Source organism: Haemaphysalis longicornis, unplaced genomic scaffold, assembly GCF_048455015.1.
Source record: "Haemaphysalis longicornis isolate Haplotype H1 unplaced genomic scaffold, Haemaphysalis longicornis Haplotype H1 scaffold_9, whole genome shotgun sequence".
In the NCBI taxonomy this organism is placed as follows: Eukaryota; Metazoa; Arthropoda; class Arachnida; order Ixodida; family Ixodidae; genus Haemaphysalis; species Haemaphysalis longicornis.
Genome location: NW_027526460.1, coordinates 101,239,917 through 101,258,139, shown reverse-complemented (window position 1 = coordinate 101,258,139; position 18,223 = coordinate 101,239,917). Strand labels below are relative to the sequence as shown.

The following is an 18,223-nucleotide window of genomic DNA, read 5'->3' as shown; positions in this document are numbered from 1 at the left end:
CGGAGGCAGGTGGGATAAGAATATGTATGGAGCCGACACCAAGATGTAGCCTCCTATCAGGGGAGGCACCGGGGTGGTGGTGAAAGGCTGCGTCAAGTTTGCCTGGAACGGGAGAAAATTTCTGTGTTGGTTCTCAGCAGTGGGTGGGGTTGATCTTGACGGGGGGGATAGAAATTGGCCACCACCGGAAAGTTCTCCCTGCATCACATTGCGAGCCGCGGCGGGAGCCGCTTGTTTGCCGGGGGTGGTGGCGGGTCCAGGAGCCCAGATGATGCGGATGTCAGGGGTCGTCGAGAAGTTTTTGAGGATGAGTAGGGATGATAAAAAGACGCGGCCAATCGTGTAGTTTCTTCAGGCCGTCTGCGAATCGATGAGAAGAGTGACTGCGTCAGGGTGGGAAGCGGCGGAAATGGCAATGGCTATTTCTTCAGCTGCATGGTTTGAGGTTTAAACGTCCCGGTTGCTCGCTCCAGAAGGCGTTATTCTTTATTGCCGACGCATTTATCAATTCTTGTGACAGTAGATGGTGGAATTTGTATATTTTTTTCACTGCCCAGTGCACTTATGCTTTATACAGGCCAAAAAGGATAAGAAAGGGTTTTAATGCAACGACATCATATGGGCCATTGTGGGAGGAAGGCAGCGTTGGCGTTGGCGTGGGGGACGGGAAAACGGTTTCTTTAGGAGCGATCATAAGCACAAGGCGTTCTGCGTTCCACACCACTAGCCTTACATTAGCATAAAAACACAACTTAAGGGCCCTGCTTCTGCGGATGCGCAGACCCACGTGGAAAGAGGACAGGCGCTGCTGTGGTTGCGAGGACTGTGTTCAGCACAAGCACGTTCCCGGCTGAGCTGGCACAGCGGCGCAACAGCCCCAATTACTCACAGCGCGAAACTAGGAGCACCCAGCGGCGTTCAGTTGGAGAACAGTGCTTTCTCATTCAAAGCTCAAAGGGGCTTACGTGTCCTTGTATTTCTTGTTACCATGGACCGGGAAAATCGCAGCGCACTGTTCGTCTGTCGATGGCCACGCAGTCGGCATTGATTTGGCTATGGTGTATGCTTGCGCGTAACAGCAGCAAAATGTATTAGGCAGGAAGTAGTACTGAATATTTTTAATAGAGAAAATGCAGCAATTAGATGTCCCTAAAATAATCCTTAGTTGAAATATAAGCTAGGCGAGGAGAAATGAAAAAAAAAAGAAGTTTAACAAAGGCAAAATAGTTTTGAACATTTTATTCAACAAGAGGAAAGAATATCGAGTATCTCCAAGATGATGCTAAATTGAAAGGTAAATGAGCAGTGATGAAATAAAGAAGTACTTTATGGATCTTCAGTAGGAATATTTACCTCAGAAAACGCAGATAATATAAAAAGAGAAACAAAAACTCTGCATCAAATTTTGTTTTTCAAACAGTCACTTCGAAACTAAATAAACCAACAGATGAAGCATAGCTGGTAGCTGGCCTACCTACATAATTTATTTGCAGAAAGATAGCTTGCGAAGATTTAATTATATATCCCAGAAATTCGATGAAATTATTTATGTGATCGCACTGATGCACATGCATGATTTCATACTATTTTATTGACTTAGCTTCCCTATAGTCCTCCGGACACTGTAAACGTCAGGCATTCTTTTGTATTTGGAAGTTTTTCTATGCCCCATTTTGTACCAACTTCCTTTCAAGAGACCGGAAATCTCGAATGCCCTGCAAAGAGCATAAACGCCTGCCCTCGCATTTTACTTGTTGCAAGGGCCAGCTACATTACACAAAAATACGCAGAAGCAATCCTTCTTTGCACTAACAGCAGTGGGAGCTGCAATATTGATGAAAATATTATTGCAACATAAAAATTTAGGGTCTCTAAACTCATGACACAGCCCACCAGTGCAAATCAGCATCCTGAACCTCAGCCACACACGTCCGCGAACGACGAGAACACAAAAACTCGGCGAATATCAAGAGAAGCGGCAACAACAACAAAAAGAAAAAAACAAGAATAAACTTAACGATGCCTCCCGTCTCATCGAGTAGATAACATCACAGTATGGTGGAAGTACATCACACTATGGAACCTCGCACCTGACCATAAATGATATCATTAGAAATTTCGTTGACAAGATGTCCTACGGCATTCTGAGGTCAAAAACACCCTTACGCACGACCCCACTTTCTCGAATACACTTTCACGCACAGAATTCTTATTTGGCCGTGACGAGATTATGACCTCTCACGGGGATTGGCCAATGACGATGGGTAACTATTGGTGCTGAGCGCGACTACGGGCGGCGCTGCAAAACGCGCCTCTGTGACGTCGGCTTAGGGATTCTTGCATTTGTCGTTTGCTTCACACGGGCTCTCTCTCCCTGCTGCTTCTTTGCGCTTGGTTGACGTGTGATGCTTGTCCGCAACAGCTCTTGCGCGTGGGAGACTTCTTATCATAATAACAGACTTAAAATCGCATACACTAGCTCAAGGCGTCATTTAAAGTATAGTTATTGATACCACTCCGGAAGAAACATTGCTGGCGTCGGTCTATTCTTTGCGAAGCCGGTGATGCGCGGAGCGCGAAGAGCCAGAGCTATGCGTTACCATCTGTAGTAAGTAATCTTTCGAACAATGAAAAAAGCCATAGCCTAATAACCGACAACAGCGAAAATACAAGACCAAAACAAATTACAGGCCTTCGGGGCTGTCGGATTTGGGAGGAGGCATTACGATTCATGGTAATCGTATGTAAAGTAAAACACTTTTTGCAACCTTGCTGAGTGCTCGAAAGTGTTGTATTACATCACTCTACGTTGTCATGGCATGAAAGTATGTCTACATGCATTGTGGGGCGCAAAAAATGTCGGTTGAGTTCAAAATATTCTACTCGGTGTACAGGCGCGTGCTGGTTTTAAATCAGGCTTCTAACCAGTATGGAGTAACGTATACGGACCAAAACGAGTAACTTGTACGGAAAAATTTCCATAACATTATGTTTGCTTAGACATGGAGGGATGTTTGTGACAATTTCCCAAAGCAATATCTTCCCAATATTCAGATGAGCCCTACAGTAAAAGTGCACTCAAGAGCGGAGGAGAGAGAAGAGGAGGACCACGACGAGAAATCTTTATTTCACAGTAAGATCGAGCTGGTTTGTGGCGGGCTCCTCAGTCCAGGACAAGAGAGTCACAGTAATGTTCTTAAATTCATAGAACGTCATCCCGAGTAGGCCAGGATGTGTTCTTCACGCCTGAAGGGGTTGGAAAACAACAAAGAGCTGCTTGGGCATATTTATCGGTTTTAATTCTTGTTATACTGAAAACAGGCACGTATACTATTTATTGCGTTTGTTAGCGAGTATATCAAGCCTTCAACATTGTAATCATGTCATAACCGTTCGGGTTGAGATGCACTTCGTTACGATAACGATGGTAACGATAGAAATTGGGGGCACAAAAGCCGACAACATTATCTCCGCCGTTTTGCAGGGGCATCCCAAAACCTCCCAATAAGGCGTTTGTGACGGTGCAGGAAAAATTGATGCGGTGGGCACAGAAAAAACTTTTATCTGATAAAGTCAACAACAACGAAACAAATAGAAGAAATCCGTTTTATTTCCTGCTGCGCGATACGCGTGTATGGGCCCGCTGCTTGATGCGCAGCATTAGACTGTTGAGTCTGCATCAGGGCATCCCAAAAATATTTTATGGAAGCCGCATTTAAATTCTTACCGAGGAGCTCGCAGCACTGACCATCGCAAATAAGCTAGAAAGGACGAGCTACGCACCATCATCTGACCGATGCTCTGAAGAAAGTTGGTCCCTCGCTCCTCGTGTGTTGCAAACTTGTGCGAGTTACAACTTGAAAATATTCAGAGGTGTCAAACGCTGGCAAAATAACTGAATTACTAAAAATACGCTTTTTAACGCACTGAGGAGTCAAAGCGAGCGATTTCTAGGACAGGCACTGCTACCTTTTACAATAGGACGACAGCGGCGCGAGTGTAGCAGCGGCGCGAGTGTAGCAGACGACAGCGGCGCGAGTCACTAAGCTGACGTCAGCGCCAGGGGGCGCCACTCAAACATCTCACCCCCAATAGGCTCATGGCTAATCTGCAGCTTTCAATTTGTCGACGAAATTAACACATCCGCTCAGTCTTATTGACCAGTGATGACAGCTGCTTGCAAAGGCCCACAGTCAATTCGCCATTTCCTACTGTCTGCTTTGTAAACTCGAAGGAGCACACTGCAGCGTTCAGTCGCACCCTATGTTTTCACGTTCACGACTCCTAAGAAATCCTTAGGTCTTTTCGAACTTTTGTCGCTCGCGAACAACATTTTTTATCTTTTTACTCATTGCAGCTATCGTGTGCAGGGACGTGCACTGCGTTTGTAGGGACTGGATGTCAACTAGCCATTATCAGCAACTTGTGGGTCTCCTGGACACCGAGAATATATTTTGACCTTGTGTTTCTTCTCCTGTTTGGAGTTGCTACGGTAAGATACGTTCAAACGATTTGCTTCGCTGCAAAAGTGAAGAAGAAATGCTAAGCACTAGAGCTAGAGTAAAGACTGAGGTGCGCTGTTTGTTTCGCTCGTACGGTTTGCAGGACATTGCATTCGTAAGGTAATACTATATTGCAGTTATTAAGTACCAAATGGTTCGATAACTTGTTGTGACCGCAAATCTCCTAAAATGTAAAATTTACTTCTCGCGTTATCACAACATCGAAGAAGGGTGCTGAAGGTCTTCGAAAACTTATCTTCCTACTTTTATGATCCTCTTGGTGTGTTCATTCTTGTTAATTTGTTTTCGTTAGGCAAATATAATGCATTGTAATTCGCACTGAAAATTTTGTTGGCGTTATTAGGAAGCGGTAACCGAAGGGTAATGTTTCTGCTGCGCACCTTTAATTATATGATGAAACCAAACGTGCGAAAATCATGACTGCAGAATGAACATTGACCTTTTGTGTCAAGCGGGGAATAGAATATTTTAAGCAGGATTGGCTCTTTTTCTTCCAGGCATTTATGTGTTTTCTACATTTTTTGCGAAGATGCCGCGGCCAGAGTGCCCCAGGTATTGTCTGTGCAGTACATGGCATGATTCTGGTCGCGCTCACCAGCGACCTATTGAAAAAGGTTGAAGACAGTTCTTGCAGACACGTAAGTACATGGTCTTCCTTAGTAGATACAAGAGGTATATAAAACTTTTGACAACGTGAAAAACCTTACTTACTGCCATAGCATTGATTATATATTGTTACACAGAAGATAGGTGGGCTATTTACGAGATATGCACAGAGCTAATCTATTTAAAAATTATTTGCAAGCAGTGGCTGTAGCAGTGTACCACAGCTCTGAGGTGTAGGTGGATCGCGCGCAAAGTGCTGCTCCTTCTTCAGCGGCGGTTGGCTGTAGTTGGTGCTCGTACGCATTCAGGGGAATTTCCATCTTCGCATCGGGGTCTTCTTTTTAAAGCGAAGCTGTAGTGTTATCACTGACGGCGTCTGTAACGCTCCGCAGAAAAGCCAAATTTTTCTGACGATGATGATGAATGATCGTGGGTGAAGTGAAAGAAAAAAAACACTTCAGTAGCCGGAATCGAACCATGGTCCCTCGCGTTATGAAGCCGGCGTCTATGCTATTTCCCCATTTCTTTTTTTTATTGAATGCCTATTTGAACATATACACACAAAATTCACATACACTGGTTAAAAGTCGCCAGCTGAAACCCGGCTGACGATTGTCACACTAAAATCTCTTTAAAGAAGCAAGGTCATCCAACAACGCCACCCAATCAGGTGGATGGCTCTGTATACTGTACAGTTCTTTCATTTGCGCCATACTTTCAATGAAGTTCTCGCGTACCGGTCGGGCATTTATATCTGCATGACGTACACCCATCCTAGTCTTCCATAGGCTGTGAAGGCCTAACAGCATGAACATGTCATAAGGGATTACTGCGTCCTTCACGACGGGCAGATACCTGATTCCATGCGGAGTTATCGGTAGTTCTTTTTTAAGTGTAGCACGTCTCAAAGGAATATTGGGTCCAAACAATAAAAAATAAACGTGTTCAATGGATTTCTCCATTTCGGCGTGGTTGAAACTTAGTCCAAACTCTGACGACAACCAAAGAATCCGTCATGAGAAAGCTTTGCGTTGAACCATCGTCGTGTTAGACGGAGGGGCGCATGATTTTTTTTCTGCTGCGTGGAATCCTGACAGGAATCTAGAAACTGCGGTATCCTTTAAAATAAAGTGTGCCCCGTGGCAATATCATGGTTAGCGTAAATTACAGCACCAAATAACTACACCATGAAGTTAAAGGCGCTTTGAAATCAGAACGAAAGTTTGGTTCATTCGAACGATTGTCTCGTTACATCAACACTGACTACATTGAACGCAAACACCAATTAAATGAGCTACATTATCATGAAAACACAGAATAGGCATGTGACTCACCAGCTAATTTTTCGCACTGAACATACGACCTATGATGGGCAGCTCGTCGCTATTGGCTGAGGCCGGTAAAATACAACTATAATCAAAGAGGAATTATATTCGCGCAAAACGATCCGTTGAAGCTTAAATTTAGTGCACTTTCTTTTGATGGCAGTAAGAGTGGTGAGGTAAACAATAAAATTTACGAACTAACACTTTAGCAAAGAAGCCGTTAGTGACCCCCGACACTGCCTAACACAGCCGCCGGGAGCGTTGGGCTTGTCCTACACAACACTGGCCATCTGACATAATCAACACGAAAACTTACGTGTCCCTGTTTGTCGAGTCATACCTGATGTTTCGCGAAGCGATTACTATCAACCGTAGGCGATTACTATCAACGAAGTCCGGTCAGAAGCAGAGTGCGAACAGCAGCCCTTGAGCGGTATTGCTGTGCCGTCGAGAAAAGCGGACGATAACCAAGGTGGCAAAAGTACGGCAGGTTTGATCGCGCACCGCCCCGGTCAAAGTTCCACCTTTCGTTTTTAGGTACCTGCCTTGTGCCTGCCATTGTTAAGGTCACAAAACATACAGTGCAGAAGAAAAATTGAAATTTTGGCTCAAATTGGGTACTTTCGCTGTGTATAAAGCATCGCTTGCTGCCGTACAATCGGTGAGGGTTCTTGAAAATTCAAAACCTTCTGAAGAAACGAACTTGTGCTTTGCCTTTATGGCCCTATTCAACTATTGTTATAAAACTCAGCGCAACTTCTTGGTTAAAAACTAACCCAGTACACATTTATGAAATTGTAAAACACAAACACCAAGAAATAACTGCTTAATAAGACTTCTAAATGATTTTTTAGAACAAGATCATCATTTATTCGCCATTTTTTCAGACAAAAAAACTGGAATTGCGTATATGCGTGTAAAATGGTTGTTTATCGTTGTAAGATTAAACGCCAGAATCGGAATCCACCAGGGTAGAGATTCACTCGAGATATACAGGTACAGAAAAAAAGGCCAATAAATCGGTGGTGTGAAAAATATGAAACTTTGGAGGCAAAGCAAGGACTTCGGTTGGAGGTCAGTGGGGGAGGCGTTCCTCCTGCAGAGGACTTTGAAATAGGCTGTTGGTGGTGATAATGATGATGATGGCAGATTCAAGCAAAATGTAGCCGGTATTTGTATGCTGAATTGCTCAGATAAGGGAGAAATTATGAGCTTTGTATACTATGATGCCATTACAATCCCTATAAAATAATAAGTAAGTAATAGCACAAACATTATTTTCCGTATGCACATTTGAAATGGCGCTCTGCTTTTTGGTATTCAAGATTTAAATGAGTCAAGGAGCCTGCGGTGCATCGCGACCACCTAGCTCAGGGAAATGCGTTTCATACCGACTTTATGCGCGAACGTATCATGGGGTAAAGGTTGGAGTCGTTGTTTTCCACTGCAATGAGACACAGATACAATCTTTTTGCGATTATAGACGTTTAGGAAAGAGCTGTGTAATTGTTGCCTACGTGAGAAGGTTTTTTTTTCGGCCTCAGAAATACCGGCGGTTGCAAAATTTAGAGCCCGTATTCCGTATACCTTCATTTGTGCACCATGTCTTCATTAACATCGCTGTATGCCGGTAAAAGGTAATACTCCTGATCTATTGCGACAGACACCTTGTAGTACTCCCACCAACACGTAGAACCTACCTCATTTCTTACAGATTGAAATCGAACCGCTATCTTCCACCCTAACCCAAGCCGCCTCGCTGAGCGTGTGCATTGTAATGTCCTTCGGAAATTTTCTGACATCTGGATTCTCGTACAGGCCGACAGCCGGGAATGGTGATAAAGAGGTGCGCTGAGTGAGTTGGAAAGCGACTAATAGGATATTTCAAATGGCATTTCAAGTGGTGTTTTTTTGCCTGTCTCTCTCTGTCTCTTTGCCTAAAGGTGCATTTTTGTGCTTGAAGCAATGACGCAGAATTTACAATAAATTAGGCGCTCCTAACATCTTAGTGTCAAATCTTTTGAGTTTTTGTTGCTTATGTGCGTTTGATAATCGAGACAGAAATCGCAATAAAGAACTTCAGGGGGCATTCACAAGTACATGTAACGTAACTGACAAATGATGCTGTACATGGTGCAATGAGACAGTGACAGGGAAATAAATGTTTGTTAAAAAGGCAATACATTGTTTAGTTCGTTGTTTGATTGGGGTGTTCATGTTACTTGCCCTTAAAAGTGTGTTCATGAACAATTGGTTTTTAAAACCTCGAACTATTGATACTACATGAAGTTTGATTTCTGCAAAAAAAAAAAAAAAACATTTTTAATATTTCTCGCTGTGACTTAGTTGTTAATTACAGTTAGGAAATGCCGATGTCATTTTTGGGCTGGCAACAAGGCGTACTCATACGCAACTTTTATTTCTTTTGTTTCAGCAAAACATCTATCACGATCTGGACAGCTGTTCGCCATTTTCTAAAGTGATATCAGCAATTGTTTTGAAGTAAGTTATCGCGCCTATTTCAGATATGAATGACTAAGCTGTAGACGTACCTTCCCCTAAGAAAGCTAAAAGACCCTACGAATATCAAAAAAAAGGTTGACCTTTCAATTTTTGTTATTATTAAGAGCGAAGCTCTTTAGCAAATTGTAACTTTTTGTGTCCGCAGTTAAAAATGCCAAAAAAGTGCAGTGCGCCCGCACGTGAGCGCGGGCCTCGCGGTAACCGCCCCGTAGTTAACAAAACCAAGAAAATGCCTAATGCCCGTGTGTGCGTGCTTCGCGGCGACCACCCAGCGTTATCGGCGCAAGTTTTCTCACCAAAAATACCCACTTGGGAGATTGGCCAACATTGGCAAAAAAAAACAACAACAACAACAAAAAAACTCCAGCATTCGCTGTTATCGTGTCAACACGTGCTCGGAAGGTAAAAGGCAGGTCATAGCATACGTCCCTCCAAGGGCATGCCAAATGATTATCACTTTATCAAGGAAGCTCACACTTACAGCAACAATGATGGAGTAAAGGTCGTTGCGGCAGCAGCGAAGAAGCTAATAGGCTGCAGTTGTGGACTTAAACCATCGTGATGGTCGTGAGGGTTGTGTACAGTATCGCTACCTTCAAGTCTTACGTGTTAGTGTGAACTTCCTTCATTTTTTTCTGTCGGAGTCGGGTGCACTAGACGGAATCAAATGCAATGTCAACGGTCGCACAAGCTCAAGTTGCCTGTTCGAGTGAGGCTAATGTGAAATGTCGGGTGCACGGTTCGCAAGCCGAAGTTGCTTCTTCTTCGCGTCGTAATCCACGCAAGAAAAGAAATACCAGACAAACTTAAGGGTAGCGCAATACTACTGTTAAAACCCCTGCTAACGAAGTCACCTGGAACCTTGAAATATTTCGTTAAATCGAGAATTTCGTAAAATTGGAACTCTGACTTTACAGGTAGTTCATTCCATAAATTTGATCTCTAAAAGGAGGCACATCCTAGTAGATATCTCAGGAGCATCCCAGCAGCTACCATAACATCGCACTTGCGGCGGCTCTCGCCAGCCGCTAATTTAGCGCTGTGGTAAAAGTTAGAGGTAAAAATAATAACAATAAAATGCTAGGGGTTCCGGGGAAAGCGAATTCATTTCCTGGCAAAAAAGGCCTGTGATTTTCGCTTGCGTGCGCTTCCTTAGCATTGAGCGGAGAGGCTTTTCATAGCACGCAAGCGCGTTTAACGCGGCCTCGGTTCCTTTGTGAGGAGCCCCGCGAAACGGCTGAGCAAGTCAATAGCATCCATCAGCAGGCCTGGAGCGGGCACAGGAGTTTCAGCTGTTTGTGGGTCGTCAGATGCTAGGATCGACTTCGCTGTCCCTAACGTAGGGTAACGTATTCTAACCCAACATAACGTGACGGAGAGCAATAATTTAAAACATGAAAAACTAATCTAAGCTGTTGAATTGTAAATGAAGTAGAAGACGAGAAAAGAAATAAAAGAGGCAAGTGCCGACCTCAAACTAGCGGCTTTAGTATCGGGAACCTAAGACGAATTCTCCACACAACAACGACTTTTGTTTTTTTTATTGCCGGTCTTCAACAGTAACAGAAGACACCTGGTACAATGAAAAAGAAAATTGAACCGTAATTCCACCATGCCACCAATTGCCGTCGTTGTCTTTTAAAATATCCTCAGCGCAGTTACGGAATTTGTAAAAGCTTTTAATCTTGCACATACACTCAGGTGAAGAGTTCTTCGCTCTCGATACTTCAACGAACTGTGAGACACTTTCCTGAAAATGTAGTCACGTTGCTCGCGTGTCTATATCAAAACAAAGCCAGGCCATGCGCGAATGCCAAAATACTGTGCAGGCCAAAGAACATGACATGGTGAAATAGCACCCCGTCTTCTTTATCTATGCAAAAAAGGAGTATGCCGTGTGGGCTGAGTGGAAAATTTTTCCGAAGTGTTCTTTGGAGGGCATCCCAAAGGAAAGCTGCCGCCCCACAATGAAGAAAGATATGCTCCACAGTTTCGGGTTGTTTGAAAATGGATCAGTTGGTACGCCATGGAACTGAGAGCCCTGCACCACAATGGAGAATGCTGTGCCCTTGTGCCAGCCTAGTCTTAAATATTCAAGTGATGTCGAACGGCAGTCGAGACACGGCTGCTGGGCTGCGTTGGACCGTCATCAGACGACGCTGTAGACCCTGTTTTTTTTTAATTGAGAATGACAAGCTGGTCTCGTTTTAAAAGAGACCGTAAAATAAATTGAAATTTTTATTATACTACGCCGGGCAGTCAAAGCAATTCAAATAAAGTACAGATTGTATTTATTTCTCCTTCGCCTATGTACATCGGGTACAATTGAAATTTTTTGTAATCATTGCTTACAGAACTACACTGTATGCTTTAAAAGTCCATTTGAAATTTTTGTAAGCATTGCTTACAGAACTACACTGCATGCTTTAAAAGCCCGTAGTCGATCCCTTCAATAGAGGGAGTTCTCAGTGCTTTCAAAACAGTAGTAACAGAATTAATAGTGCATTTTAATTAATTGGAGTACTTCGAAAGTATAAAAAATGATATAGTCATAAGAAAAACATAAAAAATCAGTGCCGCTCTTCGATCTTCCTAGTCTCTCCCGTGTTCGACTGTGGCTTTGAAAGATCGCTGTAAAAACAGGTTTTAATGAAGTAAACACCAGAATCATTTTTTTTTCACCAGCAGTTACAACAAAATTGTTCCGTCTAATAGTTTACATTAAAGAAGAAGATTAAATTTTACATGCATAGCATTTGAAATAAGCTTACGATTTATAACGCGAATTTATCTTTGCAAGCGCTTTCCTGACGTTCTGGCTAACTAGGTCAGAAAAATTGTAGTGTAGTTTTTGGCATTCCGGTCCACGATAGGCACAAGCCCGTCACCTTCCGTCCTATGCAAGGCATTATTAAATGTGATGATATGCTGCGCTCCACTACTAAAGTGACCTGAAATACACCAACCCACCCTCATTGGCCAAAAGAAAGCGTGGAATCGACGAAAGAGAACATTTTCGCTGAAAACATTACGGGTCTTGGTCGAGAAAAGTAGCATCGCTGGTGCTCGAGCCACAGCGTTAGCACCAAAATTCGAGAGGTACTACAGAGACCCAATGTGCCATCCATGTTAGAAGTTGCTCAAGATAATGGAAAAAAATTAAAGCCGTTCCACTCAATGTGAAAGGTGTCGGAGGTTCAGAGCAGTGATTTACCATAATGGGCTTCACCGCTGTTATCCATAAGTTCAGTGCTATACCACCCCATGCAATTAAAATTTCCCGCCTTCACAGTGCTCGCGCGCCCCCCTGCCTGAAACTGCGCCGGTGGGAGATCGGTTCTTTCTGTGCTGGCCTTGAATTCGTATGCTGGAGCTGTTTTGCGTCATTTCGAACGCGACATTTTTTTCTTGCGCGGCTGGAGTCTTTCTGTTGCATTTTGAACGCGCCATTTTCTTCTTGCGCGTGGAGCCTTTCTGCGTCATTTCGAACACGTCATTTTTTTTCTTGCGCGACCACTTTTTTCGCTTGCTATCGTAAAAGCCAACCCAACGAGCATTCATAAATAAATGAACGCGGTCCCTGCTGGTTAATTACGTATATTTTGCCTCAAATGCATGCCTATAGTTTTCTTTGCGCTAAACAACGGGCAGATGTAGAACAAGCGCTAGCGGTTCACCAGTTTCGAACGCTTATAACTACATAAACCGCTTGGCTTTCGAAGCCTATGGGGTGCGCGCCGCGACGACAGCGCTACAATGGAACGCCCTGTATCTCTACTCGGGTTGAGCGAGCGAGCTACGACGACAAGGCCAAGTGTGGGCACCATGTTAGGTGAGCGCCAAGTGTTAGGCGAGCGTCTAAAGTGCTCTGCACTTAAAAGCATTCGAAGCAAGCCACTAAGTGGCGCTGATGGGTGCAGGAGGTGCCCGGATCGTACCCAGCGGTGAACGGGATGTCGCGCATCGATTTTGCATTTAGGCCTTTCCTTGGGTTTGTGTAAGGTCACTGCATTACAAAGGGACAGCGCTTGAAAAGGCGGCCGTGAGTGTAGATGGCCACCTTCAGCCCGAAATGCAATTTGGCGAAAAAGTACCCTCCGGTAGTTATCACGTTTATGTGTTTCCGTAAAATAAATGTCACTATGGTATAAACTGGGAAAGCCTATTAGTAGTGGTTTATATGTGCTACCTATTTTAAAAAAACAGGCATCTCACCACCACAATTTTGAAGTCAAAAGTGGTCAACGGGTGCGCGCCCAGGCTGACACTGGGCCTGCGATGCTGCCGGAACATCGAAACCAAGTGTAGGAATTTCATCACAAAAGTGTAAGTGTCCTCCGAATTGCCGCATATTGACCTGGAACGCGGTTTGTGTCTATTAGCAAGGTATGCATGGAGAGTACCGAAGCTGGCTCCTGCAGTAAGGCACCTTCAATTAATCAGATAAAATTAACTCAGTTAAGTTATGTTAGGTTACAAGGATATGGTAAAAGTTAACTTAGTGTAAAGGCGCCTCACTTAGTGTGAGAGAACATATGACTACGGCAATTATAAGCTTTCGTGGCATTGTTAACGATAGGCAACAGTCATCACGGAAGATAAAATTTTTTCAGCGAGAACTGCATGAACGATACTGTGCTCATTATTATGTCGGTATTTCCTCGTACTGAAAATTTGTTGCTTATCACTTAACAAAATCATTGGTGGGTACGTCCAATTGGTCGCTACCCGGCTATGAAGAAACCCAAAGTTTAGGAAATTTCAGTATGATCACATGATTCCTCGGATTGATTTCGCGGTCATATGATGAATAAAAACTTCGTGGTTGAGTTGGGTACACGGAAAGGCAACGTGTAAGGGGGAAAACAAAGCGGCAGTAGCAAGCACACCAAGGGGCTGGCCTCGCGTGGGCTGGCCTCGCGTGTTTAGTTGCGTCGCTTGTTTCGTCGCTTGTAGTAATGAGCAATAATGAGCAATAATGAGCAATAATGAGCAATAATGAGCAATAACTGCTGTCGAGTTGTTGTTGCATTTGCTGCAGGTGCTTAAGATATTTTGACTGGCCTATCACGGGAATAAGAAGAAGGAGGTCCCACCTTCAGTGTCTGACTCTGGGACCCCCTTCTGAAATCTTGTAGTCTACACACTCTTGTAACATAAAATAAATAAATTAAAAAAAAGCATAATACATCCTTTTTAGAACGCAGTTTTTGCTATTCGCTATTTAATACCACCTGCAATATTTTTGAGTAAAGTGGCATTTTTTGGATAGATACTGTTGACATATCCCCCATTTGACACAGGTACTGTACGATTGAGTTCGTTAGAATTTTTATTTTCCATTTTTAACTAATACTTTACGTGGAGGTGGCGAAAAACCTTGAGAATCTGCTACGCGACGAAAAAAAGGTGCTCTGTGGCTGATTGGCAAGAAAGAAAAGTGCGTGGCTAACTGTTCTATTTGCCTCTAGAGAACTTGGGTTTTGAGGATTACCTCCATTTAGTTGTGAATACGTCCTTTGCCAGCTATTCGATGCAAATTATGGTCAAAATTCATCACCTAGATGTGACGACCCACAATTCTCAGAAAGATTTTACAGGCTTCGAATAGGTCAGCTAGTGGCTGCAGGCAAACGGTTCAGCGGATATTTTTTACCGGTTGTTCGCCAGCGACGTGAGATTGCAGTTTGAGCTTTGCAATGTGCCGCGAAAAAAAAATGTTTACCTGTTTTTTCTAAGCAAAGTTGAGAAAAGCGCGAAAGATTCCTGACATCAAAAGTACATAAAAACCTTTGTTAAAGGTGCGTCCAGTCGATTGTTAAACCTCCAAAGACCCACATCGCAAACGGAGAACGAAACCTTGCGACTATTTTTCGCGCACTACGTAAACGCATCTACGAACAATTTAAATGTATAGCGATAGGTGGTTTATCAGATAAAGGTAATTATATTGTACTCCTTCTTCATGGTCGATGCATGTATTGTCTTATCTAGACGGTTGCTTTTTTTTCAATTTAAAGGAATCTTTTTCGCACAATCTTTTTCGCCCAGTTTCACGCACGCGCCCTGTGTCCAGATATGTTATCAGAGCTTTTCTGTCGACCAACCGGTATTATCGCGCTCACTGCGACCTAGAACGCTCGTGAGCATTCAGGCGAGTTTATCGTCAAAACAATTACTATGGGCATATACGTTAGTATAAGGTTTGATTGATTAGGACGATGTACTCCTAATGCGCACTTAATCTTAAACCCCGGGAACCAGACGAAGGCTGTAGAAAGCGGTGAATACTAATGAGCGTTGTAGGTCATAGTGAGCGCGATAGTACACAGGGAACTGAATTAGTTTTTTTACCCAACAGCGCAAATTACTTAATTACCCAACGATAGTGCATGGGGAACTGCATTAGTTTTTTTACCCAAATCAATCGGTCACGAAGAAAGCTTTAGCTTTAAAATGTTGCTGTTTTCGGTTCTCCTGATCGTAGAACACACATGCAGACGGTTTGCTCCTTGCACAGGTCAAAAACACGTCTTTACCCATTACGTATGACTGGAATATTCTGTTTTATCATGCGTATGAACTTAATAGCTACCGGCGTTCATTTTGTTTGACCTTTGCAGACAAGGCTTGCGCAGCGTTTGCCTTTTCTACGGTCTCATTCTCCATCATGCCTGGAGGGAACACTTGTGGGCAAATAGTTTGGCCCTTCTCTACTACTGCTGTCTCCTTGTGCGGATACCCCTTTTCGCGTAAGTAGCAAACGCTTCATCCTCTACTACTTAACTCAGCTCTACGTTGTCGGCGGGGTTGAAGCTTTGTTTTTGTACTTATTTTATGAACCTAGTTGTAACTGACATGTGGTTTCTGCCCTTATTCTTTATAAAAATATGGGTGATTACAGGAGGAGTAATTATAACACCACTCTAGCAGGTTAAACGCGCAGCGGAAAATTGGTTGTCGCCTTGTGCGTTCTGGTTTCGGGGCAGAGAGCGCAGAATGAAAAAGAATCTTAAGTAACAAAAGCTTGATATGGGTGAGTTGGTACATTATGCTTGATAATTACTACGGCGCGAAACGTGATGCCCTTTTTAGAAACGCCATGCACTTTGACGTCACGATGTTCTTAGTGTTTTAGTTTTTGTGTATATAAGCAGCGTTTCTTTTTCAATAAAATCTTGTTGGAAGTTCGATACTGTGTTGTTTGTACGTGTTTCTTTTTAGTCCCTGTTTTTTGCGCCGCAGTAAATATCAAGTGAAATAGAATGGCAGCGATGGTTTTTATGGCAGTGGTTTTAGTGGGAGACGATGCAGTGATGGCTTGGCTAGTAAACTAATACAACGCATTGTCACGTGAAGCTTTATCGTCGGGTAAGGATTGTAACCAAAATTATCTAACGAGAGTAATATAGCACGTACGTCTGTAATTTGACTCTCTGCGGTCACTTCCGCTTGCGGAAGATCCTCCTTGGGAACCATGATACGGAAGCGTATAGATGATGCAAGCGCAGAGAAATCTCGTATTACAACATATCTTATATTACAGCGTATAGACATCTTACATTACAGCTTCGGGGCTCTACACGCAATTTGGAGTTTTTAAAAGTTACCTGTTTCGGTGTCGGAAGGCTTGATGATGATTTTCTGTTTAACAGGGCAAGGCCGACAAAGGTAAGCGAATGTTTATCCTTGAAAGGCCTAAACCGAATGTTTATCTTAGTTTGACTGATTGCTGGGTTTAACGCGCCAACTCAACGCAGGCGATAAGGCGCGCCGTAGTGGAGGGCTCCGGATTAATTATGACCATTTGGGTATATTTAACGTATGCCGAAATCTCGTACACACGGGCATTTTTGCTTTTCGCCTCCATCACAAAAGCGACCGCCGCTGTTCGGAATTGAACCCGCGATCTATGCTTATCTGGGGAACGATTCCGTTTGGTATCATGTTTAGGTGCTTTCCTACTGGTAAAACATTACAAATAGAATTCTGTGTGGGATAAGGCAACTGAATCAGGGTCGGCAAAGAGACTGCAAATCAAACACTGCTGAATTAGGTCTTGTCGATTGTTGCCATTGCCCTTGGCGAAGACAAATCTAGTTGATCTTAATTGGGTCTTCTCTTAATGTTGCCATAATGAATGTCTTCATAAAACAAGTGGCTTGAGTTGTAGATGCATAATTAGATGTTGCGCTGTTTCTAATTTTAGCATTTCAATGAGACTTTACGCTTCACAAGGCGATTTCACTGAAATCCGGGCAACTCAATGGACCTGCACAACACATAAGCGACAGGTGAATGTGCATTGGTTATGGTTCTCGTTAAAAGCATGCACTAAAGTTATGAATTGGGTAAGAAAACATATGACGCCGTGGTCGGTTAGGCTTAAACAAGGCCAGCGAGATACGTGCTCTGCGGAGAGCGGTGATGGGCAGGGGAGAAGAGGGGCACGGGGAATGAGACCGTTGGTTGCGCTAGACGGTTCAGACTGCGGTGCAACAAGGATCATTCGGCCTGCTTACCCTGAAACGGTCTCTTCAACACTGCCGATAACCGCCTTAACTCCTTCCTTCGCGTCTGGAAGCGCTGCAAAAGCTACAATTATCGCCATGCCAGAGCGGCACTGCGTGATTTGCTCGTCGCAGCAGATGCGCCTCCGTTGTTGCTTTGCTTTTGTGGCATTTTTGTTAAAGTGGCTACCAACTGCGTTTATTGCTGCAACTGAAAGAAAGCCGGCCAATTGCAGCTGCCACGCTCTAATGACGTGTTTCGAGAGCTCGAATGACGCCGACACCGGGAAAGAGAGAATTCTTTTGAGCGAGTTTCCAAGTTATATGTTGGGCATATAGCAGTCGACTTTGTCTGAGTTTTGTGACCTCTTATTCTAAGCACTGAGTGTGTTGGTTACTTTCTGAAACAATTCGGATATAAAAACAAGCCGAAAGAAGTATTTTATTTCATGGTTCCTTGAAGTGTGTCGCCTGAGGGGAAGGAAACTCTGCGCTAACGTGATCTTTCCTGCAATTTGTGGACGGCGGCAGTTCTATAACGCGGGTGCGAATAAAATCAGTTATCTTCCTTACTGTTAGGCTTCGTTTCTCTGGCTTGCTCATAAAAAAATGTCGTTTGATGATATGCCTCGGAAAGCGTGACAGTAACACTGAACACAAGACATCTGTAAGTTTCAAGTAAAAGTGCCATTTGGAAACGCAGTTTGCGCTACCTCACACATACAGCGTGTGACGG

General features: G+C 43.6%; 1 protein-coding gene across 2 annotated transcripts in view; it reads left to right on the top strand.

The window, feature by feature from the left end:
• Positions 1-18,223, top strand: part of LOC144153950 (multidrug resistance protein mrp-7-like) — a 96,373-nt gene that overhangs the window by 19,615 nt on the left and 58,535 nt on the right. For both annotated transcript variants that reach the window (XM_077685736.1, XM_077685735.1), the window contains exons 3-8: positions 4,358-4,492; positions 5,021-5,161; positions 8,169-8,300; positions 8,889-8,956; positions 13,184-13,303; positions 15,601-15,729. In XM_077685736.1, coding sequence (XP_077541862.1) covers positions 4,358-4,492; positions 5,021-5,161; positions 8,169-8,300; positions 8,889-8,956; positions 13,184-13,303; positions 15,601-15,729 — 725 coding nt within the window. The remainder of the gene's footprint in view (positions 1-4,357; positions 4,493-5,020; positions 5,162-8,168; positions 8,301-8,888; positions 8,957-13,183; positions 13,304-15,600; positions 15,730-18,223) is intronic.